General features: G+C 39.7%; 1 protein-coding gene across 3 annotated transcripts in view; it reads left to right on the top strand.

Moving 5' to 3' along the window:
- Positions 1-6,490: 6,490 nt before the first annotated feature.
- LOC147312342 (MAM domain-containing glycosylphosphatidylinositol anchor protein 2) overlaps positions 6,491-25,565 on the top strand; it is a 198,961-nt gene continuing 179,886 nt past the window's right edge. For all 3 annotated transcript variants that reach the window (XM_086263598.1, XM_086263597.1, XM_086263596.1), the window contains exon 1: positions 6,491-7,595. In XM_086263598.1, the coding sequence (XP_086119724.1) occupies positions 7,523-7,595 (73 nt within the window). In that variant the 5' untranslated portion in view covers positions 6,491-7,522. The remainder of the gene's footprint in view (positions 7,596-25,565) is intronic.

The raw sequence follows: 25,565 nt of genomic DNA, 5'->3' as shown, positions 1-25,565 counted from the left end.
TTTTTCATACTTTATTTACAACATTGTTGACTTTTTTATTGAATATATTCATACACAACCTTTTAAAGTCAACAGACCTCAGTTGTCTTTGTCTGATATCAAGTATCAGCCCATTCGAGTAATAAAGTAGGTTCATACAGCTTAATTAGCACGCCATGTTAACTCTGTGCTGTCTCACCAAAACAGCCATGACATAATCAATCTGATGAGTTGGAACGAATCCCTTGGAGTGCAGCTGATCAATAGCCCAATAGGAAGTTCTCTGGTGTTAAAATGGATAGCTGCAGTATAGCTGAATTAGAGGCGACATAAAAGCTTTCCTTGATCACAAGACAGACAGATGAATGAATCGATCTGTGGAGATTCTTGTCCTTTTGTAAAATTGAAGGCACTCATTAAACCTCCCACACACACCCCCACCCCTTTTATTAAGAAAAGCAATTGAAAATATTTGTGACATATAAACATGTTTGGGCTACAGCTATGAGCACTACACATTTCATGCAGTGTTGGCAAGTTTCATACGGCTTCAAATATGCAGGTAAATTTGCATCACTTCAATGAATTAACTGATTATTCATCCTCTATTGGGACCTACCTGATATCTCACCAGAGACCATCACAAAGGGCTGCGGTTTCCGGATTCTGATGGCATCTTGATACTAACTGCTATGAACTGCTGCACCTAATTGTGAAATCTATTTCTTTTCACCCCAGTTATGTGTGTAAATACCACCGACAGGCTTCCTGCTGCCGTGAATACCGAGTGCCACTACCCAGGGAAAACGTGGGTGTCTGAGGGAACATTTGTAGAATAGAAACACGCGTTATGCCTGTCAGAACTGCCTTTTATTTTTACAGTCTGCCTCTCAGCACAAGAGCCTATGCTAGCTCATGTTAAAAGACTGCACTCAGAAAGGGAGTTTTCGTTGCAGCGAATATAAATGGGGGCAGCGCCTTTAATTGCAACAGAAATGCACTAAGAACAGACGTGGCACGGATCCCATTAATGTAACAAAACTTCTTTGCTGCATTTCTAGAGCATCAGTTCCCAAACATTTTTAAGAGAGCCCAACACAATGGTAGCCAACAAAACTACAATAGATAACTACAATATATGGCTTATAAAAGATTATATGCTGAAAGACTTTAACCATTTTGGAATAATCTTATTTTCTTCAGTGCTAGTAGGTTATACTTAGGGTGTACGAGGTGTACACAAATATTATGAATGTTGTGTTTTTTTTCACACTCCATCTCAGTGACAGGTGGTCTCTGTGATTTTTCCTTTTCATGTGCACAATACTCACTTTGGCTCTCTCACCTCTCATCCAATATGTTAAGAATGGACAGTGCCACAGATGATGGCGGATAGCTTTCTTCCACAAGCAGCCAAAATACGTCCATTAAGCTATTAGCCAAGTGCCGTTTAGCCATTTTAGTAAACTCTAATTCAGGCTGTGTCACAGTCACAGGCTGGCTCTGTCTTTGTGCTGTTTTAAATCTTTCCATCACTTGCTCTGACCATCACTATTTTTGCGCCAGCTAAGCTCCTTAAAAACTTCCAAGCCAGAAAGCCTGTTGAGTTTCTATGACAACCGGCAACCATGAGTTGACACTTAATTCGCTGCAGCATGACTGTGTTTTTAATGTGGTCATTTTTTATTTGTTTTATCCCCCCTTTTGTCTTCGTTTGTTTCTTTAACATGGTTAAAGCACAATAGCTAAACAATTAATGATCAGTCTGAGGGGATTTTGCCTGAACCCCAGGGAGTCACTTTGGCAAGAACTGTTTTTTATCAACACAACTCCACACCAACTAACCAAAGACTTTTTTTGATTAATGAAAACTGCACATGGCTTTTTCATACTTTGAAAAATGCAGTGTTGAAGTCAATAGAGTTCATACTGAATGATTTCTATCATTTTTCCCCCTCCAGCTGCATTTGGATAAACCACATGCAGGGCACTGCCATACTGTAAGTGCACGAATGACAGTAAAGCCAAATGATTTGCAGTCATTACAGTTAGAAGAATTTGCTCTGCCAGCTGTGTGGAGACCTATTTTCAAAGTAAAAACTTCATCAGCGGGCACACAGTGAGTTACTATGCATGCAGGCTTGGCCGTGAGTCAGGCATTGGTAATTTCTGACTACCGGCCAAAAATGTAAAGTATATCCCATACTCCCTTGGTGCTTGTGACTTGGATGACTCCTCAGGTAGTTCACGGAAAAAGTAATTACAGCTAATTCAGCCATTAAATCTATTTTGAATCTATATGCTCAGGCCTATTTTATTTCCTGCAGTTTGTGTCAAATGCCATCCTTCTTGCCCACCAGATATAGGCTGACAATGATTCACTTCAGAAGGCGAATTCCAGCAGTAATGTATCAATTTAAATGAAGTAACAGCATCCGGATAGAACCGGATAGAAAAAAAAGGTGAGAACTGACTTACAGTAGTTAGTGAAACTGTTTCCACAAGTAGCTGGCTGATATGACTTTTTAAGGGGCAGCGAGATGGAAAAATACATGTTGTTCCATTTGAGATTTACTCATGTGTGATGCCAACCAGAGCAGAATATTGTTGGAATACCAAAGCCATAACCCTCTCTAGCATTTATTCTCACAGATTCACAGATACGCATGTCTCCCTGGACGACCACGGCCATGCGTTTTGCTGTGACGTCATCTGGACATTTGCTGTGTTTGAAAATGAACGCCAAGCCCAGAGAGACTTTCCCAAAATGTCAGATTGTCTTCTTTCATACCATACCCAACACCTCATGCACTAAAATGACCGACTAAATTTAGTGAAATGCCATACACCCAAAAATACAACAGTAGTGAGTGCATGTTATATTCATGAGCCCCTGTATGATGCTACACATGCAGACGCTCTGCTCACAACGGGCTCCATAATTGCATTCACTCCCATGTCAGGGCACTGTAGTAGCATAAGACATCATGAATATAAAGGTTGCATTATATTCCACAAGGGAAGAAGAAGACAGCGAGGGGGTGGTGGTGGGCATAGAGTGCAGAGTTATCCACAATAGACAGATGGGGAGTTAAAGTCTAAGCTTCCCTAGTGGTTGCCCACTCTTGTCCGTATTGGATGGGTGATGCAAAGGTACAGTAATAAACAGAATGATTAGCAGACAGCAGATGGAGGGTAAGCGAAAAAGCACACACACTACCATATGACAAAATACCTCATTTTTTATACTTGTCAGGACATTCAGCTGACTCATATCCAAGTCCAGACTGCATAACTGTTTCCGAGCAGTCCTGACAACCCTGATATTTTTCCTCTTTAAATATTTTCAACAGCTCTGTCAGTTACTTGAGTTACTGTAAATCCAATGTCAAATCATTTCCAGAATTCCCTTTTTTTTTTTTTTTTTTTACAAAAAGTGACAGCTAAAATAAATCAGACTACTCCACTTGCCTCAAGGTGCTTAAGAAATAGAAAAATTAACTGGACGCTCACTTTTAAATGAGTTGTTGAAATTTAATTTAAGTATCTGAGAATGAAAGGACAACTTTTATTACGCCTTCCAAAATGAGATGTGCACATAATTTTACAAAGACTGAAATATATCAATCAAGAGAGGGTTTGATGTCCTGAAGATATAATAAACCCCCTGATCCCTCAATTTCCCTCAAAATGAAACAAATCGAAATCAGCCACTGGAAGAAAATGAGATCTGAAAGCTTACTTTTGGCATTGCACTAGTGAGTAAAATTGATAGATGAAGTTAGATGAGATTAATCACTTAGATTCCAAAATTTTACATTTCAGAATGGCATGTATCCAGTATTAGCTCCAAAGAGCACATTGTTTATTTTCAGTTCCTTATCTGATAGCAAGATATTGACAGTTCGGCTAAACATCTGTAAAGCAAGGGGAAACCCCTGATATTATTATAAGCATTGATCATGCTCAATCAGAATTTGGGCTTAGTCATTAAGGGAGTATAACTCTTAACGACTTCTTGGGTCTAGATGTCTTAAAAACCTGAAGAGGGCGCCAAACTACCCACTGCTGCTGCTCCAGCTGAGGAGAGACTTGCTGCTTCAAATAGAATTTTTCTGTCTCAACAAGTGGAGCATATTATTTCTTTTTAAATTAGCTATAAACAAAGATTTTACTCTTTTATTCATACGAATCACTTGTCACAACAAACTAGATTCTGACTATTTTAACTTGGGTCACAAAATATCTGAAAACAATCAGCTTAGAAATCAGGTTTACTTTTATATATTTATGTAAAACACAATGAATTAATTAATTATTATTAATTAATTAATTAATATCATAAATTGCGCAGACGCCTCACTGGGTTTTGCTTCATATCCCTATGCCTGTTTGATCAGGGATCATACTGTTGAGCCTCTGTCTTTAACCATTTATCTGAAAAGTATACCATTTACTTCTCCACTGGGGAAAATATTACACTAATTAAAACCATTTAATTGAAATTGTGTTGCTAGGAAACAGCTTTTAGTCTCTGCATGCTCTTGATATTACCACTAACACTTAACAGGAAAAAAAACACAAAACAATAAAGTGGGCTCATTCACAGTATAATATTTCCCGTACTTTGAAATAGTCTGTATGGCCACCTCTGTGTGACAATGGTGAAAGTGAAACACGTGTAAACGTGCATGATATGTCTTTTCTCTCGCTCTCTTTAGAACACTTGTAGTCACTCTAATAGAATATCATCAAACTGAGATTTTCTCAATTTTAGTATTAATTCAAATTTGTCTTTAACAATTTGTGTGTGTAAAATTTTTACTTTGGAGAGTGCGATTGTTATTAATGTTGTGTTCTTTTCAGTTGTTGGAAGATCCCTCAACTTAAATTCAGCTGATCAGTATGTAGACTATGCATTTTGAATAGGTTTTGATGGATGATTGTATTGAATTAAACTACTAGTTTTGAAATTGAAGCAGCAGAAAATGACAAAGTTGACCCTACTTAATCTAACTTAACTCTGCCCATTTACATTTTATTCTAGGTTGAACGAGATAAAGCTCCATGTAATCACCGATGACCAAACGGAGAAGTTGGTTCTTCCATCAGGGATCCCACCAACAGTAGAGGAGCTGCAAGGTGTTGTGAAGGATACCTTTGGGATTTCAAACAACTTAAGTCTTCAGTATTTTAAACCAAAATTTCAGGACTACTTCACTATTCGCAGAAGTGACCAGATAAAAGACAAAGACACTGTGAAGGTTGTTGGCATCACCCTGGTCATCCTGCCAGTTTTCGGCAGCCCCTCTGATCAACTGACTATGACTCATCATCCAATCCAGTTGTATCCAATGCAGACTCTGCTGCAACCACATCTTCTCAGGACACCATTATTCTCAAAAGGCAGAAGTTCACAGAACGTTGTGAGCCCTGGCCAAAGCTGTTCCCCATTCCACAGTCTGCACATGAAACTGAAATGTAACTGGAAAGAGCCACCGAGGAGTATAAAAAGAATGGAAATCTTCTGCCCACCTCCAAAGTAAAGACTGACATTCTCGAGAGGTTGGCTGAAACTGTATTTTCAATTATGGCCTATTCTTCCTATTATTTTGGGGCAAGCACTAGTGAAGAATTTCAGTGCATACAATCTAAATTAATCAGAAAAATATTATATTATAAATTTTGTATATGTTTTAAATTCCACAATAAAAACAATTACTGTTTGAATGTTGTCTTTGCGAAATTGATTCATTTTACTCAGAAAAGAAGTTAAATTAATTTGATTTTCTCTTACTATTCAGTCATTAATTATAATGTTTAATTGGAAAATTAGTGAATCCAATTAGAGTTTTAATTAAAAACAAAAAGTTTTAATTTTTTTGTAATGGATATTTTAGTCATTTTTACTAAACCTTTGCCAGATCGTTAGTAAATTCAAAGTAATTTTTCTCAGAGATTCATTTCAAATGAACTAATTTTTTGTTACAATTAGGCAATTTTAACCTTCAATTTGAGATTTTGTCCCTAAATTCAACACATATTTAAAAGACAATGTCAATAATATCTATTATTGTTTTTTGTTGAAATTTAATTAACATTTTATCTAAATTTTACATAAATCACTTGAAATTAAAATCTACTTAAGTAAATTAAGTGTCACTTTGTTGCCATAGGTTTTTTAAGTAACCTCTTGTCACAGTTTTTACAGTGTAGGAAGAGCTGCATACACCAGACTAACACAGACATCCCACTATTTCGGGCCAAAAGTAGTCTGCTGTAGCAGATGAGTGCTACATGACAGACAGCACCTCATCCACCCTGTCTGATAAAGGAGGAATGGTGAAACATGAGCAGGCGGCGGTGTAGACTGTTTTTGGGTGGTGATTGCAAAGGTCTGTCAAAGCTAGATCTCTTGAATTCCAATGCTTCCATCTCCCTCTCTCTCCTTCTCTCAGCATCCAGCAGCTGCGCCTCTCATGCCTTTCCTGACGCTGAGCGAAGCCTCCCATACAGATGAGCGCCTGGAAGCCACGCACCTCTTGACGTAGCTACAGACCGGTTGCGGTGCCACTCTGTCTCCGTAGCACGTATTGCGCAACGTGACCGCTGCTCAACTGGCACCACGGCGGGCACATCCGGCTCCCACCGTCGCCTGAAATCGCCAAAAAGTGGTGTGGTGACGCCGAGACAACCGAAAGCATCGCCGGGGAGCTGTGGATAAACCATCCGGCTGCTCCTGACCGGTCTGGACCCTCCCCTCCCCTTGCCTTTCTTTCTTTTCTTTTTTTTCTTTTTTTTTGCCACCGGGAGAGATGAGTCGAGCGCGCGGCATCGGGGTGCAGTCGGGATGTGACTATGTGAGCGCGAGAGCCTCCACTGTATACAGCAGCAGCTGGACTACTTTAAAGCGCAGAAGGTGAAAAGTGACAAATCTGTCAGTGTTTTTATTATTATTATCATTATAATTACTATTATTATTATTATTATTATTAAGCAGAGGAGGTGCTTTCGTTTGACAGCTCGCAGTCACCGCAGCAGTAAGCAGCAGAAGCAGCAGCCGTGGAGAGAGCTATGTTCGTGGGTACCGAGCCGCAATCCGCTTGTAGTCGAAAGAACCTGCGTGTCCCCGCGGGTCTTTGCTAAAGTCTACGGAATCGGTGGAGCTCACCTACCTGCAGTGGAGGAGAGTTTTTGGTTTTTTTTTTTGTTCCAAGGCCAGGCTTTCTGCAGCCCCACTCCCCGCGCCTGCCTGCTTCTCCACGTCCTCCGTGGTGGTTGTGTCTCCGCGAGCGCTCCGCATTTTTTGGGATTGCGTGACACTTCCCATTAAACCGACCGTTACCTGACTCTGTTCTCCTGCTGCGCCCATACATACCTTTACAGCGAACAGTTGGCGGAGGGAGGGGTGAGGGAGTCGGGGTCTAAATCAGTCTTACGTGTGGATCGGAGCGGTGCCCGTGTCTATGCACCTCAGCCACACCGCCCCGGAAAGGACTTCTCGCTTTTGAGAGCTGGATATGCAGAGATTAACGTGAAAAGGATGGATCTAACTATCTGTGTTTTGGGGCTGTTGGCGCTCATCGTGGACGGCATCCGTTGTCAAGGAGTGTATGGTGAGTTTTTGCAATTTACTCCAAATGCGATAATGACCTTGTAAAATAGAAGGGAAAAAGTGGTTTCTCATAAATCGCCTGTTGTAATCCCCTTTAAATTCACAAGGAGAAACGAATGAATGAAAGAAATGCAAAATCAGCTTGCCCCAGGTTGACAAAGCAGGTCTGAATGTCACGTTTGAATAAGGGGGGCTCCGAATGCCCCGAGGTTATACAGCAAATCGCGTGTGTAGCCAATCATACACAGCCCCTTTTCTCATCCAATCCATCACTCACGGTGGTCGGTGAGCAGGCTAAATTTAGGAGGGAGGGGGGCATCCAGTGGATTGTTACAATGAAGCATGCTAGATTTTGTCTCGAATCCTTCCGACTGCAGATGATTTGTTAGTTATAATTCAAATGGTGGACGTGGCAAGCACCTTACATTAGGCCAGATACATTTTTTTGAATGTCATCCATTAAGGCTATAATCTGTTGAGCAGCGACACTTGGCACGCACAGTCATGAATGGTTTTCATGTGTGGTGGATCAGTCTGCCCACCTCTTTCGTATGTCTGTCTGTCTGAATTTGTCTCCCTCTCCCAATAAACACGCTTAGCAAGGAGCACACATTTCCGTCTGTGGTTGTGCAACCAGTGGCACAGATCATATCTCAAGTGAATCGTCATCCACAGAGCACCGGCAGCAGCAGCAACAGCAGCACTCTGAGTGATTCATGTGCCCTAACATGGGACATGGACTTGAGTTGGACAGCCCTGACCTCTCTGTAGTAACAGTGGCTGTTAGGGGACATTGTCAGGTCAAGTTAAGATGTGGGATTGTACGTTTCAGAGGCCGTTGCCAAGCGCTTCAAAAGATCTTTGTTGCCATGGTGTGTGAGTGTGAGCGCAGAGATGATGTAGCAAGAAAAGGTTACTGTGAGCATGACAGGAACAGTCATGGTGTTGCATCTGACCAATGATGCGCCAGGATTTTATCTGTTCTCCTCCTCTGGAGAAAGGAGGTAAATGAGATAATAAATCACAGCATATGCCCCAGCAGCCGTGGCATGACTGTTCATTTGCTTATACAGTTATTCCAATTACCTTATTTCTCCCACACCTGACACCTGTTGGAGCGTTATTTCACATTGAATCACATCTGAAAATGCGAAGGGTGCGCATACACAGACACACACACACACACACACACACACACACACACACACACACACACACACACACACACACACACACACACACACACACACATCGATTTTATATCATCTTCAAACCTCAAAGCGGCACTCATTAAGCAGTCTCAGATTTGTACTTTAGGTGTTGTTGTTTGGAGTTAGCGAATTACTCGAGTTACGTATTAAGCCCGAGGGCAGAAGTTCTCATCAAACATTGATGCCTAAAGAAATCATTGCTTTTGCTCGATTCAATAACCACTAAAGCGGCCTTGCGAGATATATTCAGGTCAGGCAGGCATGACACTGACTATCAAAACTGATGTCTGATTAAAGCTGTGGATTCTTGGTGTGAGCAAACAGTCTACGGTGCAGCATGTGCAAGCTCATTAGAAGGAGTCGTAGCCCATAGTGTTTGATATGATGTTGAGAGAGTGGTAGGTGTTGGGCTTGTAGCAGCAGCAGAAGGGACCGGGTGGGTGGGGGGAAGGTTTAGCAGATGGAACTGTTTGGACGTTCTGTGTTTGCATGTATGTTGTGCAGGCTAAAATGTTCCCCTGAGCTCTGTCAGCCCCCCCGACTTTCCAAAATTTGTGTGCCTCAGTAAAGATTTGCATAAGTCTTGCTTTCTAATCCCACTAACACAGTAATGGGAGATGAGCTGCACAGGTAGAGATAGACAGGTATAGGTTCTCAATCTCAAACTGTTATTCTATTCTTTTGAAAAATGACAAGGTATCGGCAAAAACCTCTAAACTATGCTTAAAGCAAGCTGCGTGCATCTCTTGGGAAGCGCTGTCAGTAAAAAAAAAATCTATTGGTGAGGTTCAAAAGTCAACATTTATTATTGATAGTGGCAAAACATTTGCATGTCCCCGTCAATGTATGCACTGAAGGGTCTGACGCATGGAGGGTGTGGGAATTGTGCACCAGGTGAAAGGCAGTGAGTGGGTGACTGGGTAATGCGAGAAGGGTTGACACATGAAAGTAGCAGTTACCAGGATTTCACGAAAGCTTTCAGGCAGAGCGCTGCACTACATTTGTCACATCTTTGAAATTGGAGTAAAAAAAACAAACAAACAAATTAGCAATAGATATTCTTAGTTTCACATGGTGAACTGCATTTCAATATTCACCCCACTAGATTTCATTATCTTCTTTTTGTTACACTCAAACCATCTCCTATCTTTCCTTCCCACAATTTCTAAATTGACCCCAGTGCTTACAAATGGGACAATTTGCAAAAATGAGACTTTCAGCGATTAGTTTTATCCCTGAGCATTGCTGTACGTCATCATCGGCCGAGTAAATGGTGGAATCATGGTGTAGTAATGAAGAAATCACATACTAGTGTGTTAAGTGGTGCTGCCAGAGTCATTAAAGAGGATTGATGAAGGCTAGTCATCCCTCCATGACTTCAGGCCACAGTGGGAAAAGGAGACACCACTAAAGTACAACATCTGCTCCTCTCACTCCACTCCCTCCCTAATTCTTGCCTCTTTTTTCACACTTCTCCAGAAGATTGCTCTATTATGCCCACGTCTAATATTTGTTGCATTCCAGATATCCAGTAGGCCAATAACTGCTCCACCATCATAGCAAAATGGAGCTATCCCAATGCGTACAAACCTGGAAATATTCTCAAATGACATTAATGTGTAATGGCAACCAAGCTGTACTAAATAACAATATCAAAAGACTACAAGGGAACATGGCTCCTGTGATATCTCGGAAGTGTTGTTATGCGTGTTACTTTTCTGGAGATGTTCTTCCTCAGTATGTTCTCTTTGCATCAAAGTCAGTCGGCGACAGCTTCCATGGGATGTGCAGATGTTCCCGATCTCGTTTGTGTTTTGCTACTTAAGAGAAAAAAGTTCCTGCTGCTTCCCCTCCCATTCCACTTCTCCCTCACTCGCTTCGCCTTGCTCTCCCCATTTCTCACTTGCTCTCCCTCTCTCTCGTTTGCATTGAAGTCCAACCAATTGGTGGGGTTTCTTTTCATGAGCCCCGGTTCAGACGCTTTGGCTTCTAAGCTATGCAAATGCATTCTGCCAGTGAAACTAAAGCCGTCTTTGTTGGTTCTCAGAGGCCTCCTCCACAGAGTCCTTCATCATTCCCTTGGATCGGGACCCTCACATTTCCCACCGTAATGAGACCACGGATAACTCTATCGCTTCTCCTCCCTCTCACTTTCTGTCTCTGTTTCCTTGCCTGTCTATCTCTTTCCTGTCTCTCCCCCCACTCTCTGGAGGGAAACTGTACGGATGGACGTCTACAGTATATGTGCTTCAATCAGTGGTAAAATAGGATATGCAGCTCAGTATAGCCCAGAACAAGCAATCTGGTGCAGTGGAACTCTTTGCTGTGCACATTGGGGATTACTATGTACCCCTGGGTGGGGCTTCAGATAGCACCAACTTAATCAAACCGAATGTCAGTTCTCTTTGGACCCAGTCCTCTGAGATTGGCACTGAATATACAGTGCAGAGACAATGTTTGATCTTGAAGTCTGAAGCACTCCTGCCGTACTCAGTTCTCACTGGATAATCCTTGACAGTTTTACTTTAATACCCTAATACAGTGTGATTAAGGTGAAACATGTTTTCCATTGTGGTGAATTTTGGAAACCAGATTTCATAATCTCTCCAAATTCAAGTTAAAGCGGTGCTCCATCAAATACTATTCTTTTTTCACAGGTATTCTTATTATCAATTAGTATGCCTACTGGAGCAAGAGAGGGTGAGCAGATCTGATTTTTAGTATGGGTAAAAGTCCATCACCAAACCGTACATGGTAACAATGCACTGCCTTTTGTAAATACACCTGAATGCTGATGCCTTTGAAGAAAAAAATGTAAAAATGCAACACACTGTCCATGGACATTTTTTATGTCCTAGACTTTGGTTGGTCGGGATGTTGCTGGTTCAAGTTTTTGTTACTTAGCTAGCAGAGCATCAGGACTGAGACTCCTAAAGCAATTAATCAGCCCCAGCAAGCATTCATCTTGAGGATGTTTTAAAATGTTGAAAACAGCAGTACTGTTATAGATGTGTGGTGCAAGGAGTATAAGACTCGTAAAAAAGCAATTACTTGGGTGCTTCTGGTGTCTGATTTTTTTTATCTTAGGATGACCAGCTCATATTGATTTTTGCCAATTTTGATTTTCTTTTTAAGAACTATAAATGACAGCAAATGCAACAACAATCAACTTTTCTTCACTGCCTAAAGAAATTATTAAACTTTGCAATCTTCCCCAAACTGCTCTAAGATACTTGATCATCTTTCATTTAAACAGCTTAAAATAAAGTGGTGTGTGAAGTGCTCCAAACCCACCTTTACCTTACAAATCTAACCAAAAGCAGGTGCAACAGATTCACACAAAAAACAAATATGAAGTAACTCCATCATTTTCCAGCATGTTTATAAATTCACCAGATAATAGAACATACTCTTTTCTCTTTTTCACTCACCTCCATAATTTTCCTCAAAACTGCTTTGATGCATTGATTGCTCATTCTGAGGCTTCTGGATAACTTTAGCTTTAGCCACTTTGCATTTGTTTGCTTATTTAAAATGGTTAAGTACACCCTGGTAAGGGTGATTTAAGTGATTAGCTGTGTTGTCACCGACAGTTTGCTTTGTCGAACTTTGTATCTTTATTTACAGCAAGGAGCTTCCATTCTAATGACATGTTAGATGCTATGCCCATGTCGCGTATCCATGAAACAACCAGCTTGTAATTGAACATATGGGAGGCTGAGCAGATAGACATCAGGCCTCCCAGGTCACAAATCTGGGAGGAAAAACACAGAAAATCGACCCATGCCGCTTCCTGTTCTATGTGTGGATATGATTAAAGTTTTGGGGGGCTTTTGTGGCTCAGAGCAGTGCTAATGTTTAGCTAGCAACATGTGATTATGACTTCTCAGGCAATTAATGAGTCCCAGCAAGTGTTTATCTTCAGGGTGTTTTAAAATGCTGAAAGCATTAGTACTCCTTTAGCTGTGCAATGCAAGGAGTACAGGAATAGTGACAAACTTATATTCTTTAAATTTATGAAAGATAAGAAATTAAATTCAGGCATTGGCTTTTATAGGGGGTTATTGTAGAAACACTTAATGAACGGTGTAAAAGAAACCGAACAATTAACACTGTAAAACTATACTGTGTTTTAGATTACAATAGGTACACTATAATAGCAGTTTAATGCAGAGTACTTTACTGTAACCAAATTTATTTAGTCCTTGCTGCCTAGTGACCTGTCCTTCAAACTTCCTTCTTCCTTTAACATTGACTTGTTTTGCTTCCAATTCAAAGCTGGAGTAAGTTCTATGACATCAACGTGATGATCAATTTTCTCAGACTTTCTGAGGCTTCAGAGCTGCAGGAGATATTCTTTTGTATTGAACTGTTTTTTGTTGTAGACATACCACTCATGTAAATCTCTGGATAGGCCCTTAAATTGTTTTTCGGTGACATGGCGCTTAGCTGTGAAGCCAAGAGGTCATGTTTGTTGCCTGTGGTTGTGATCCTGTGGGATGTGTGTCTGTGTGCGCTCTCTGTGCCTCTTTTGGAAATTTTGAAAGATACTTTGCGTAGCTTGGCAGAAGGCAGAATTGGACACAGAGTTGTAAGCTTTAGGGTTGTACAGTAGTGGGGATTTTAACAGTATTGTCAACTACAACAATGTCCTCTGCACAGGAAATAAGCAATTGAATACTTCTCCATAGTTGAAAGCCAAGATAGAGTTGTGCACAGCCAGTAGGAATTGAATATGCTTTCAGTATGGATGTTCATGGAGTGTAATATTTTTCTTCAAGATTTGTGATCCAAACTATAAAAAATATATATAATGCAGCTTTGGCTATTTTGCACACATCATGAACAGCTGTAATACTCTCCTCCTCCTGCTTTGAGGATTTGGATAAGTTCAGGAACACAATTTACCTCTGGATCATTCAAGGCCAAATCCCTACCACAGACCAAAAGAAGCTTATTGTAACCTGGCTGGCTGCTTGAACTGTTAAGCCCACATCCCCAAACCCTGAGCTACTTTTCCTCCCCTACACAGTACCGAGGACAGGAACCTGCTGCTAATGATGTTGTCCTCATTCATTCATTAAGATACTTTCTGGTGCATGTCTGGACCAACCTTTACTTTGTAGTTTATTTAATTATTCTGTGCTTTTAATGAAGTCTTGCATGCCCTCTAATCTGCAGAGAAGCCCCCTCCCCTGCACTCAACCAAAACAGATATTTTCCTTTTGTCTCCTGACATTTTCATGAAGTGGTCATTTTTCACCTTGAATCATTAAAAACAAGATTGAAATCTTAAATGTCAAACTTTGGTCCTGCTAATATTAAAGTGTTCAATAGCAAAGCTTTTATCTGTAGTGATTTCATTTCATGTAATAGTGTTAATATCCGCATGTCGACAGGCACATGGTTAAACTCAGATAAATTAAACCTACAATATCTTGGCTTTAGAAGCCAGACTGGTCAATAACTATGGTGCATTTGCAACATGACGTATGACAGATGTTAATTCCAGAACAAGACTCTCTTTGGCAGTGCAGAATGCTCCCTTTTCTTTTCACCCCCAGTCTCTTATGCCGTTTACATGAGATAACTGGAACATCTGTGAAGGGACTGTCATTTAGACAGATGCAGGTAATTAATATTTAAATACTATTAACTACTGCAGTATTGACCAAAAGCAGTAGTGAGCCTAGAAAAGTAATCTGCCAACCCTGACGTGATTGCTTATAGTTAGATAAGGAAGTGCAATATTTATTGTTCTTATGGTTCTCCACATTTCTATGGTCTAAACACATCTAGTGATGCTAGTGGATAATACAGTAGCCTAATATGTTTCCTGACAGTAATAGAATTTTATTTTGTACAATTTTAAGTATCAGGGCATGCTGACCATGTAATGCAATGTGACATCCCATGTTCCAGTCAGACAAGGACTCTTCATGTGATCCATCATCTTTCACGATGTCATTTCCTTTCTGTGCTATACTCAATACCTATAAAGTAAACATTGCCAACAGCTACATATGAATGACACTGATCTGTAAATGTCATTTATGGCTCCAGTTTAAGCATAAAAGATGGAGATTTACATGCACTGCTAGCGTATTCTGACACTGGCCTCATGCAAATCTGCTTTGAAAAATGATTCCTATTTTCTGCTCGCACTCTGGAATTGGATAAAAAAAAAAAAGAGGAGTTTTCTTTAGAGAAGGTGAGGGAGTGCTGCTGTTTTGCATTATCTCAAATCCCCTGCATACTGTTAGTCCACCCACGAAGGATGTTCCATAATGTGTTACCTGAGGATAGAAAAACTGCGTCGGACTGACATCTCCATCACCCATTCATTTTGTTTTGTTGCTATTTTTATTATTAGTGCATGGACTTCAATGAACTCCACCCATAAAAAAACAATTCTAGTAAGACAGAGTGAATGAACACGGTTGTCAGTTTATAGAGCATTACATTTCCAGAGTAAGCAGTCATAGTGGTAGGTCTTTACTGGAGTAAAAAATGCAACACTTCACTCGAACATTTACAGTAAGAAGGAATAAACATACAACAGAGTAAATATTACCACTTCCAAATGTGAGAGGTTACAACAACAAATTTACTATGGATGCAATCAGCCAGCTGTTTCCATTTCTATTATGAGAATGATATCTTAACTCTGGATGCTTACTGATACCATGTATTGGTCTGATACCAGTGTTAATGTAACGACTATACTTGTAAAGTAGATCATACTTTGGTGATTTAGGTAACATATGGTTCAACTTAAACATATTTATAGAATATAAATTAACACGAATGAAATAAAAGTATGTAAAAACTATTTATTTATTTGGTTCATAAAGACACTCATTAGGCTGCTGCACACTGCTGTTACTTGGAGTTGGGCTAGTTTTCCCTTTTTCGTGCACAGCTCTAGTTCCAACTAGTGTCCTTATAAGTTCTCTCAGAATGAACGTAAAGAGTAAATTTAATAAATAAATAAATAAATAAAGCCAAAACATGCAAGACAAGTGGTCCCCGTAAAGGTGGGAACAAACTTGTTTCAACACTTGGGGCAAAAACACATAGTTGAGTACAAACAGGCTAAGAAGACTCAGGCAGAGGAGATGCTAGCAGCTTTTGATGCGCAACCCTTGTACAGCTGCTGTTATTGTGTATATATTTATTTATATTTAGATTTCTTCATACATTCTTATATAGTTCTATATTGTGTATTGTGTATTTTGTTGTACAGTTATTTTATTTTCAACTTTAATTTATATATTTTATCTTATTCTTCCCAGTTAAATTTACCCTTCATTCTAATTTGTGTTGTACAGTTATTTCATTTTTAACCTTAATTTATATTTTATTCCTTCCTAGTTAAATTTACCCTTTTTAATTTTTCATATTTATTTCCTATCTTATTCATAGCCTTTTCCTTTTTTTGTTTTCTTTAGGTCACGAGCAGTTGTCCAAGCATTTCACTACATATCGTACTGTGTATGACTGTGTACGTGACAAATAAAATTTGAATTTGAATTTGAATTTGAACCCAAAAGGAAACAAATGACTCAATTGAGCACTGCTGCAGCACTCGCTAGTTTGATTTGAAATTAGTGATGCATGGTGGAAACGAGGGACTTTAAGTAGCTACTTAGGCTACTTTTATTCTTACATTTGACCCATGTTGCATCACTGGACATAAAGCTGTGTTGCTGCTATATCACAGTAACGCTGCTGCTAGCACCTTGTTTCAGTAGGTCCACACTTTGAATTCTGTCTGTTATTAATGACAATATCAGCAAAGAATAGGAAATGCTCCTCATTTACTTAGATATATAAATGCTACTCTCTTTAAGCTGAAAGTGTTGATAAAGCTGTTTAGTATTTTTCCCTACAGTATATTGTTATAGATATCATGGCAGATTTTCTTTAAATATTGTTGAGGATATATCACCCACCCCTACCGAACATTCAAATAAAAGCTTTTGGCCTTGCTTCGAATACCTCAGAATTACTGACCTTTTGCTGTTAGCTTTTCCTGTGCTACATTAGCCCCTGCCATTAGCTGCTGCTGTGAGATAGTGAAGTAAACACAGAACATCTCAGAACTAAACTGAATGGATCGGCCCATAGATTGACTCCACGTCACCAATATCACGGTGAGGATTGTTTCGGTTTTCTGCAAAATGGATCAAAAGCTCTGACTCACAGCTAAGTGAATCATTCATTAACATCTCACACTGTATTTGCTTTGTTGTATCTGAAATTAAACTCATTAGCTGAATTTAGTTAATCACATTCCGCACTAAATTTCATTTTTTCTAACATATACTCATGACACAGTTTGTCTGTTATATGCTTTGCAGCTTGTTCAGCTCATGAGTGCTGTATGCTGTATAGGGATAGATAAACAAGACCAGATGCATAGTGAGGAGCTGTAACTGTATATGGTGCATGTTGATAAGAACAGATGAAAATACCCCTTTACCCAGGTTTAGAATTTGTGCATAAATGGAATAAACAGATGTATTTATGCTTCCAGAGAATGAGACAAAGTGACTGTTATTGCAAAAGACTGTGTCAAAATTCATTTTGTACATCGATAATTCATGGGTTTTCAATATCACATGAGCTATAACAACTGCTAACCTTATACTGCTATTATATTTGTTAAGCCTGCAAATACAGTATATACAGTATATTTTTAAGATGTATTCAGCGACTTGGCTTTCAAGCTCTTTTCACTCTGAATGTGTTTTTATATCTTGAGTTATCATTTCCACAATTGGCATCACTTCAAATTACAGAGAATTATACATGTTACCCAGCTTCAAAGTGACACGAATGATGAAAGCACCTCATTGAATATGAATTACTCCTGTCTCAAGTTATGCATCTTGCTCGATTGAATTGTCTTTGTTAAGACAAACTGGCAGGACCTACATTTACACACATGAAGTACAAATCACTCAGCAATCCCAATAGGTGGCTTACAAGAGCAACAGAGATCCTTTTAGCAGCACTGTGCAGGAAATAAAAAACAAAACAAAAAAAGAAAGCCAGGGAAGGATTGGTACGTTGTGGCACCCACAAGAGGCTAATGCCAACCTTCAACTATGTCACTTCAGCCCACACAGGCATCCTTCCTAAGTGCTGCTCCTGTGAAGTGATGTCTGTTGTCATGGTGACAGTATGTGAGCCTGGCATTGCACGTCCTCTGACTTCACCGCTGCCTTCCTCGCTCGCTTCTTCCTTCCCTCTCTCCCTCGCAGCCTACCCACATTCTCTCCTTCCCCTCACATGCCAGCAAATCAATCGCTGAAACAAATGTGAAGTGATTGCAGAAGCGCAAGCTTCTCGCAGCATCCTTACAATTGCGCAAGAGAGCAGATAAAATTGCTGTGTGGCGTGGAGTGGGTCGGGGGAGTGGGGGTGGTGTTGGGAGGGGATGATGAGGCGAGGGTGGTGGTGGTAGAAGGTTGGGTTGGTGGGGGTGTTGAGACAGAGTCTCTTCAAAATTCAGCACTGTTTCATTGCTGAGGCAACTCTAGGATGGAGCTTAGTTATCTTTTTAGAAAATACTGCTTAAGCTTCTCTGACAAGAAGGAACAGTAGCAAAGTACCTTTGTTGACAATGATGACTTCAGTAGTTTCACTTCAGAATAAATGCCAAACATGCCATGCAACGCAGAATGGGGGACCTTCCTATAGAGACAACTTTGCATAAATCTCCTAACAACTCTTCTCCCCACCTAATAGTGAAAATGCATTTTTCCCCTCTTCTCTTAAATGTAGGCAGTAACCTATTGGCAAAAGGAGACCGAGCCTGTGGAGTTGTACTGTGGCTCTGCACAGGCACTGTGAAATTTTAACACAGATGACCGTGCAGTTTGTGTGAGTGTGGAAGGATGTGTACTCGTTTTCTGTGTGCGTGCGTGCTTTTTCATCTATCTAGGGCAACACTTTGCTGAGATATTAATTTAGCAGTGTGATTTATGACCATGTTCACACATCATTCTGTCGAAGCAGGACTCATCATGGATGGCGAACGTGCCTGAAAGTGCCTGTGAACGTGTGATTTAGTCATTATGTATGCTTTTGTACTTGCTTTTATACTTACTGCACCTCCCACCATTTTTAAAAGGATATCCAACTGAGTGCTAAGCCCTTTTTTGTTATTTAGCTTTCTGTGTATCCCTCAATAGTATCTAAAAACCTTATTCTTCTAACAGAAATTCACGATGTAATAACTAATCTCTTTAGCGCCATGCTCTCTTCATCTCTCCACCAGACACAGTATATCCCAGAGGCTGTTATACCCATGGGGATAACCTCAAGCCCTGCACTGTCAGTTAATGGCTTCCTATGCCAAAGCAAGCAAAGTCATCTCTAGTACGCAAAGCACTTCTTCATTGAGATTTTGTTCAGTGGAAAAAGGTGGAGGAAGGAAGGTATAATGCAGATCTCGCAGAGTTTTTGCCCAGTCCTGCACGTCTGCTGTCTTCCCTCGTGTTTATCCTGAACACTTCTGCAAAGGCTTTGCTCAATTTAAGTATAGTAGCCACGCATCAGCTGTTCAGAACAAGAAATGCCCAGAATCTGAGAAAAACTAGTTGACTCGTGCTGTCAGCAGCGCCCACTTAGAAATCCAAGATTTGTGCTGCAGTAATTAGCGGTGGCTCTTGAACGAGTCTATATGTGTCTGCTCAGCATCACATGTGTTTCTTTTTGGAGAGCTTGCAGTTTCTTTGGCCAGTTCAGATTTTTGACATCAGGTCAGAACCTACAGATTTAAAATTTGTCTTGTTCTGTACCCCAAGAAACCCTACCTGCTACTAAGAATTCTTCTGTGTAATTATCAATAAATGTTCATGATTAAACTTTTTTACTAACTAACTTCCAATTTGTTCATATCTACACTTGTTAGAAAGCCTGCTGTAACTCTCGCTCAAACAAATATCAAAATAAAGTGCTCCCAATTGTCGCTTTTCTATATAAATAAAACTAATAACTGCAGTATATTCCACTTCATCTAACATGAACAACATGTCTGCATCTCTCTGTAATTAGCCTAGACCACCAAAGCATTAGTCTGCTCTTCTGTGCCACTATGTTCAGCTTTTATGGGCACTTGAAACAATACTGAATGAGCTGAACAGGCTGTGTTAGAGCTGAGGCAAATAAATGTTGAATAGAATTTACTTTAGATGAAATTATTGCGTTGCAGAAAAGGAGGAACCAAGAGTGACTATATGAAGGTTGGTAAAGCCTTAGAAAAATAAGGAAGAGTGCATCAGATGATGCACATGCGATTTAGTGGCTATTGCACTTACATTTAGAGAAATGATGTCAAATGTTGTTTCAAGAAATAAACATCACAGTTTTGCATTTATTGCATTTCTGTATAGCATATTGCTACCAATTATCAAAGTTGCTGTCTGCACTGCTGCCGCCTGTAGTTACAGTCATATGATAAATAAGATTTTCACAGGACTCTGTTCTTTTCGGGGGTTCTGTAGGAGTTTTGCTGCTCTCCTTGGGTTTGTTGCCCTGTTGTATTGCCCATTCTGGGCTATACTTTAGCTGTTGGACAGATGGCCTAAAATTTGACTCTAAAATAATTTGGTATACAGAGGAGTTGTTGGTCAACTCAGTGACTATAATGTGCCCAGGTTCTGTGGCTGCAAAGCAGACCTAAATGACAGCTCCTGCATCACTGTGGGTGTTAAGAGTTTGTGCTAATATGCTGTTTGGTTTTAGCCAAACGTAGTGCTGTCCATTTTGTCCAAAGAACTTAGTTCCATAAGATCTGTGATTTGTTCAGATTCAGCTTTGTAAACCTAAGCCGTGCTGCCATGTTCTTTTAGAGAGAATAGGCTTTCTCTTGTCAGGCCTTCCAAACAACCCATACTTGTTCAGTCTTTTTCTAATTGTGCTGTCACGAACTTTAACATTTAACATGCTAACTGAGGCCTGTAGAGTCTAAGATATAGCTCTTTGACTTTTTGGAGCATTGCAGATTATGTCTTGAGGTGACAGTATATTTGCCACTGCTGGAAAGATTGTGGGTTTGTGTTAGCGCATACCTGAATGCTCCAGACTAGCAAACTGGCAAGACGTCAGCTTTTATAGAGGACCTCACACTCACTGATGATCAGGTAATCAAGTACATTTGCTTAACAACACCTGACTGCTTAATTTTGCTCTGGACTGCATAGAAACCTTTTTTCACACGACTGTATATTTCTGATGAGGTGATCATACTGGGCACAGGGTAACAGACTCTGATGTACATGCATATTTGACACTGATCTCTTAAAATGTTAGCAGTTATGGCGAATTCCTGTTTCACAGAGATCAACATACAGAATGTCATGCATATATGAAACAGTGAGAATCAGTTGAATTCAGAGCCAAACAGAGTTTTCCCAGTGTTAAGAAATACCAACCTCACTTGCCCAAATATCTGAATAGAGAGAGACAGTTGGTAGTCCTTTTTACTTGTCTTTCATGTCAGTTAGATGTGTTTAATCTTAAGCTGACTGAAGCCTAAAGGAAGCCTCCTCAAATGCCATGTTCACAGCTTAAGCTGACCTCCTGGCCTTATTTTCATCATTTCTGCTTCTCCCAGATTCCCTCCATTGCTATTTCCCTTGTTTACAATAATATTACTCCCTTTTTATTCAGCATACTTCCTAAGAATAAGAAACGGTCTTGTTCGAGCTTTCTAGCGCCTCTTCAGCCATGTGATTACCATGCGACGGTTGCTAAAATATATGTTGGAGCACAGTTTATATCTGTCTGTCTTTTGGTTGTAATCAAAGGTCTCTCCGCAAAGCAGAAAAGCTTCCCTCAACAGCGTTTTTTTTTTCTTTCTGATGCTAACAGCCAGACTCACCGTGGATTTTATCCTCCAAGCTCAATTGGGGGTTAGCTTGATTGTGTGAAATTGCAGATCAATAGTCGATTTGATTGTTTAGGGACTGCTGTGTCAGTCCCAAGTTCTTCAAGAAGAACATCAGTATTTTAGTGATTTATTCTAAAAAATAGTAAACATAGATTCCCAGCTGATTTTGACCACAGACATTCGATATCCATATTACCTGCAGGATTGAAATAAATGTTAATGCGTGCCTCTTTTTGTTATGTTGTAGGTGTATTAATCAAACGCATCTAGTGTATTTCCCTGTGGTGACACAGGTGACTTAACACTACACAGATATCAGAGATTTATCAGCTTCACTAAAGGAGAAGTGGTGCTCTAGGCCATTTCATCATGTTATTAAACGAAATGACTAATCTTGTATAATTAAAAATATACTACAAAATCAATTTTATTGGATGGTCTGGTGGAATATGATTTCCCTCTTGCCTTCGGGACCCTGTTTTAAAGTAAAAGGAAATATTAAAATCATTAACTAGTGTAGGTAGATGTAATAAAACATATACTGAATTCTTTCATTCCAGGATGCTGTGATTTAAATGAGTTGAGTTTTGCTGGTTTCTGTGCTCGGTGTGCTGATGTGGAACCATGTAGTTATTAAGTTTGTAGTTAAGTTTGTAGTTAAGTTTGTTGATGTGGATATTAAACAGCTAGAAATCCCTGCTTCTGCCACAAGAACCGAAGACTTCAAAACAGCTTATAAATACGCCAATAAACCTCAACATATTAGTGGATGTGCGGCTCCTCTTGGCTCATCAGAGGAGTCCATGCAAATCTGGTAATAGAGTCTCTGAATGCATTAGTAATGCTCTCCAAAGAGGTGGGACCTGGGTGGTGTTTCCATATTGCTATCCATATTTATATCATAAGCCACATATCAACACATGCTGATAATATTCATGAATTCTGTAGCTAGTGATCCAGCTGAAGCAGAATAGCAAAATGTGGCTGCCCCCCCTCTGCGGTGAGTGCCTCCTGTAGTGGGTGTCTTACATGTTGATGTATGTGTGGGTGCACGCGTGCACTTTTGTGAATGTGTGTGTCTGTTGTTGTGTGCGTTCCCCGTGGATTTCTATGATGCTACCGAGGTAATTGGATGTGTGACGCCCACCAAAAATCCCCTTTAGCCCTGGGCAAGCGCTCTTTCAATCCCAGCATGCCTCTGTGGAAAGCACAACCCAAAGGAAGGCTTATTCTTTCAACTGGCAAACATCAAATGGTTCCCTGTTCTCTCCATCACAGGCTCTGTCTCTCTGCTCTGCTGTAGCGTTAGGGGAAAGCCCATTAACATGTAATGACAAGACCGTACACATGCGTGGCAGTCGTAGAGGAACACAGAGTTGAGGATGCACACTGTGCTCACCACAATTTTCCTCGTTAATAAACGTTGATTTTTTTTTTTAGTGACAGCTGTTAGGAAGATTGGGGAAATTATTGTTCACTTGTGGAGCAGATACAGCTTTAGGGCAGAAGCTCGAAAGTATGAGGGGAAGTTAAACTGTCCCTGATGGGTGGAGATGTGCCTAAGCCATGGAAGACCATCAGAATTTAATTAAGGCAGTTTAGCTGCTGTAGTTTGAACTTTGATTATGTAAGGAATGATTAATACATCAATAATAGCTTCTAAACAAGCAGCAGAATGAGGATTTAAGTTATTTGCAGTATTGTGTTGTAATACTGGATACTCCTGTGGAGATGCGCTGCTGTGTTTGCGGCACAGACATGGCACGTTCAGTTCTTACAGCTGGTATATTTAAGGATTGCAGCTACAGTTATTTTCATCCAGGGTCAGGAAGTGAAACTGCATAGGCATCATTAGTGTTTTTAATGCTTCTTTATGCACCCCTTCATTATCTTCTTTCTCTTCTTCTCTCCTGATACCACGTTTTCTTCATCAAAACTGGCAAAGATGATCTTCAGGCAAAGCCTCACAAAAGTTGTCATATGGATTTTTGAATGCATCGGTTGTCGCAGCCACTTGAATTCTGCGGCAGAGCTGCCAAAAAGGAAATGAGGTCACATCTTAGCAACGCTTTGATCTGTCAAAGCCAAAGTATATGGAGTTGGAGCCTCATTTGGAGCAAGCACAAAAAGGAATTAAAAAGTAGAGCGTTTTGCATGATAGCTGTTAGTATTTTTTCACTGACTGATTCTTCTGTCTGATAATACTGTGGGAGATGTCATCCATGACCGCCAAATATGATTTTAGAGTTTTAAAAATGTCACAAAATTAATCAAGTGAATTTTAGATTGTTTAGAATGTAAACAGGAAGTGAGGTCATGCCTCGGAAATTCACAAAAAGGCCAAATTCGGTGTAAAAAAAGTGTAATTTGACCCTTCAACAAGTAACATAACTCTAAAGGAGTCATTTTTTACTTTTTTTCAGTTTGAATCCAAAAATGGCAAAGATGCATTGTTCTTCTTTTTAAATCCAGCATATTATTCATAGTTGAGAATGAATGACTGCCTTCTAGAGGATGCCATAAACTGCATTTGCAAAAGCAGAAAGATTAAGAAGCTGAAAAACGATCAATAAGGAAAGACAAACGCTACTGATGCCTACACAGCTTTGCAGCTTAGCCCCGAATTAATTACTAAACAGTTTTTGATAAACTTCTTCGACTAATTGAGATTTAGGTGATGTTCATCTTCTGCTCCAGTTGTCATTGATTTCATTACAAAGTAGTCTGGACTTCTCAACATTCAAATTTACAAGGCTTTCTTTCCCTTTGTGGTTATTAATGTTAATCCCCTGTGTAATACACAATGTGTGACGTTTCTTTAGTGTACCAGAGCTAGTTTTTTAACCTGAAGGTTGATTAATAATGCATGACAAAGAGGGGGTCATAATAGGGTTGCTTACTCAGGAGGATTCCTTGTTTAGGAAATTAGATTTTAACTGCAGGTGAATATTAATCCTTACAGTAATTCTCCTCATTAGATCAAGCACACATATGAGCATGCTAAAAAGAAAGCGCAAACTCTTTAAAGTCTACAGTTTTACAAATCAGAGCATAAAAAAAGTAAATACTACCTCAGATGAACAACAACACGTGTCATATAACAGAATGTCACTATTTATTTAATAAAAACTAAACCAAAATACAGAATCAGTGAGGTCCTGCTAACTTAATGTGCTTGATTAACTGATCGTCATTACGTTGGAGTCCCTGTGCTGGTCTGATGTGCTTTAACTCGGTGAAAACGAGGAAAGACATCAGCAATGATCTTAGAGAAGCAACTGTTGCAATGCTATTTGCAAACAATATGAAGTCTAGCATGAAGTCTACAGTAAGAAGATTAAATATATTCAAGACAGTTGCCAAGCTTACTGGGAGTCGACATCCAAACAAATTTACCCCAAGGTCAGACTGTGTAATGCTCAGAGACACGGCAAAAAACCTTGAGAGCTACATCTCTGATGCTACAGCATGTAAAATGTCAAAGTTCATGACAGCACAATTAGAAAGAACTGAACAAGTATAGTTTGTTTGAAAGGGTTTCCAGCTTAATAACACCACAATGATGTGAGAGACTGATAACATCATACTGAAAATGATTTCTTCTTATTGCTGCTAAAGGTGCTCATTAAATAAATCGCAGCACTGTGTTAAACGTCACATGTTGTTGTTTAAATTTAAATTTAGGTTATATTTAAAATTAATCTTAAAACTTTCTCATGACCAGATGACATTATGTCCTGATAACTTAAATCTAAAAGAACTTAAAGAGGCTGTATTGTTCTCAACTAGTCACACGTGCACAAACATGATGGCGTGATGGTGCACATCCTGTTAAAACTGTTAAAATCTCTCCAGC

Source organism: Aulonocara sp. 'chitande type north' Nkhata Bay, linkage group LG15 (genome assembly GCF_057382095.1).
Source record: "Aulonocara sp. 'chitande type north' Nkhata Bay isolate Kocher_YH1m ecotype deep benthic linkage group LG15, A_spYH_male_GT1.1, whole genome shotgun sequence".
NCBI lineage: Eukaryota > Metazoa > Chordata > Actinopteri > Cichliformes > Cichlidae > Aulonocara > Aulonocara sp. 'chitande type north' Nkhata Bay.
Note: the sequence above shows the minus strand (reverse complement) of the source record. Positions and strands in the feature narration are given on the sequence as shown.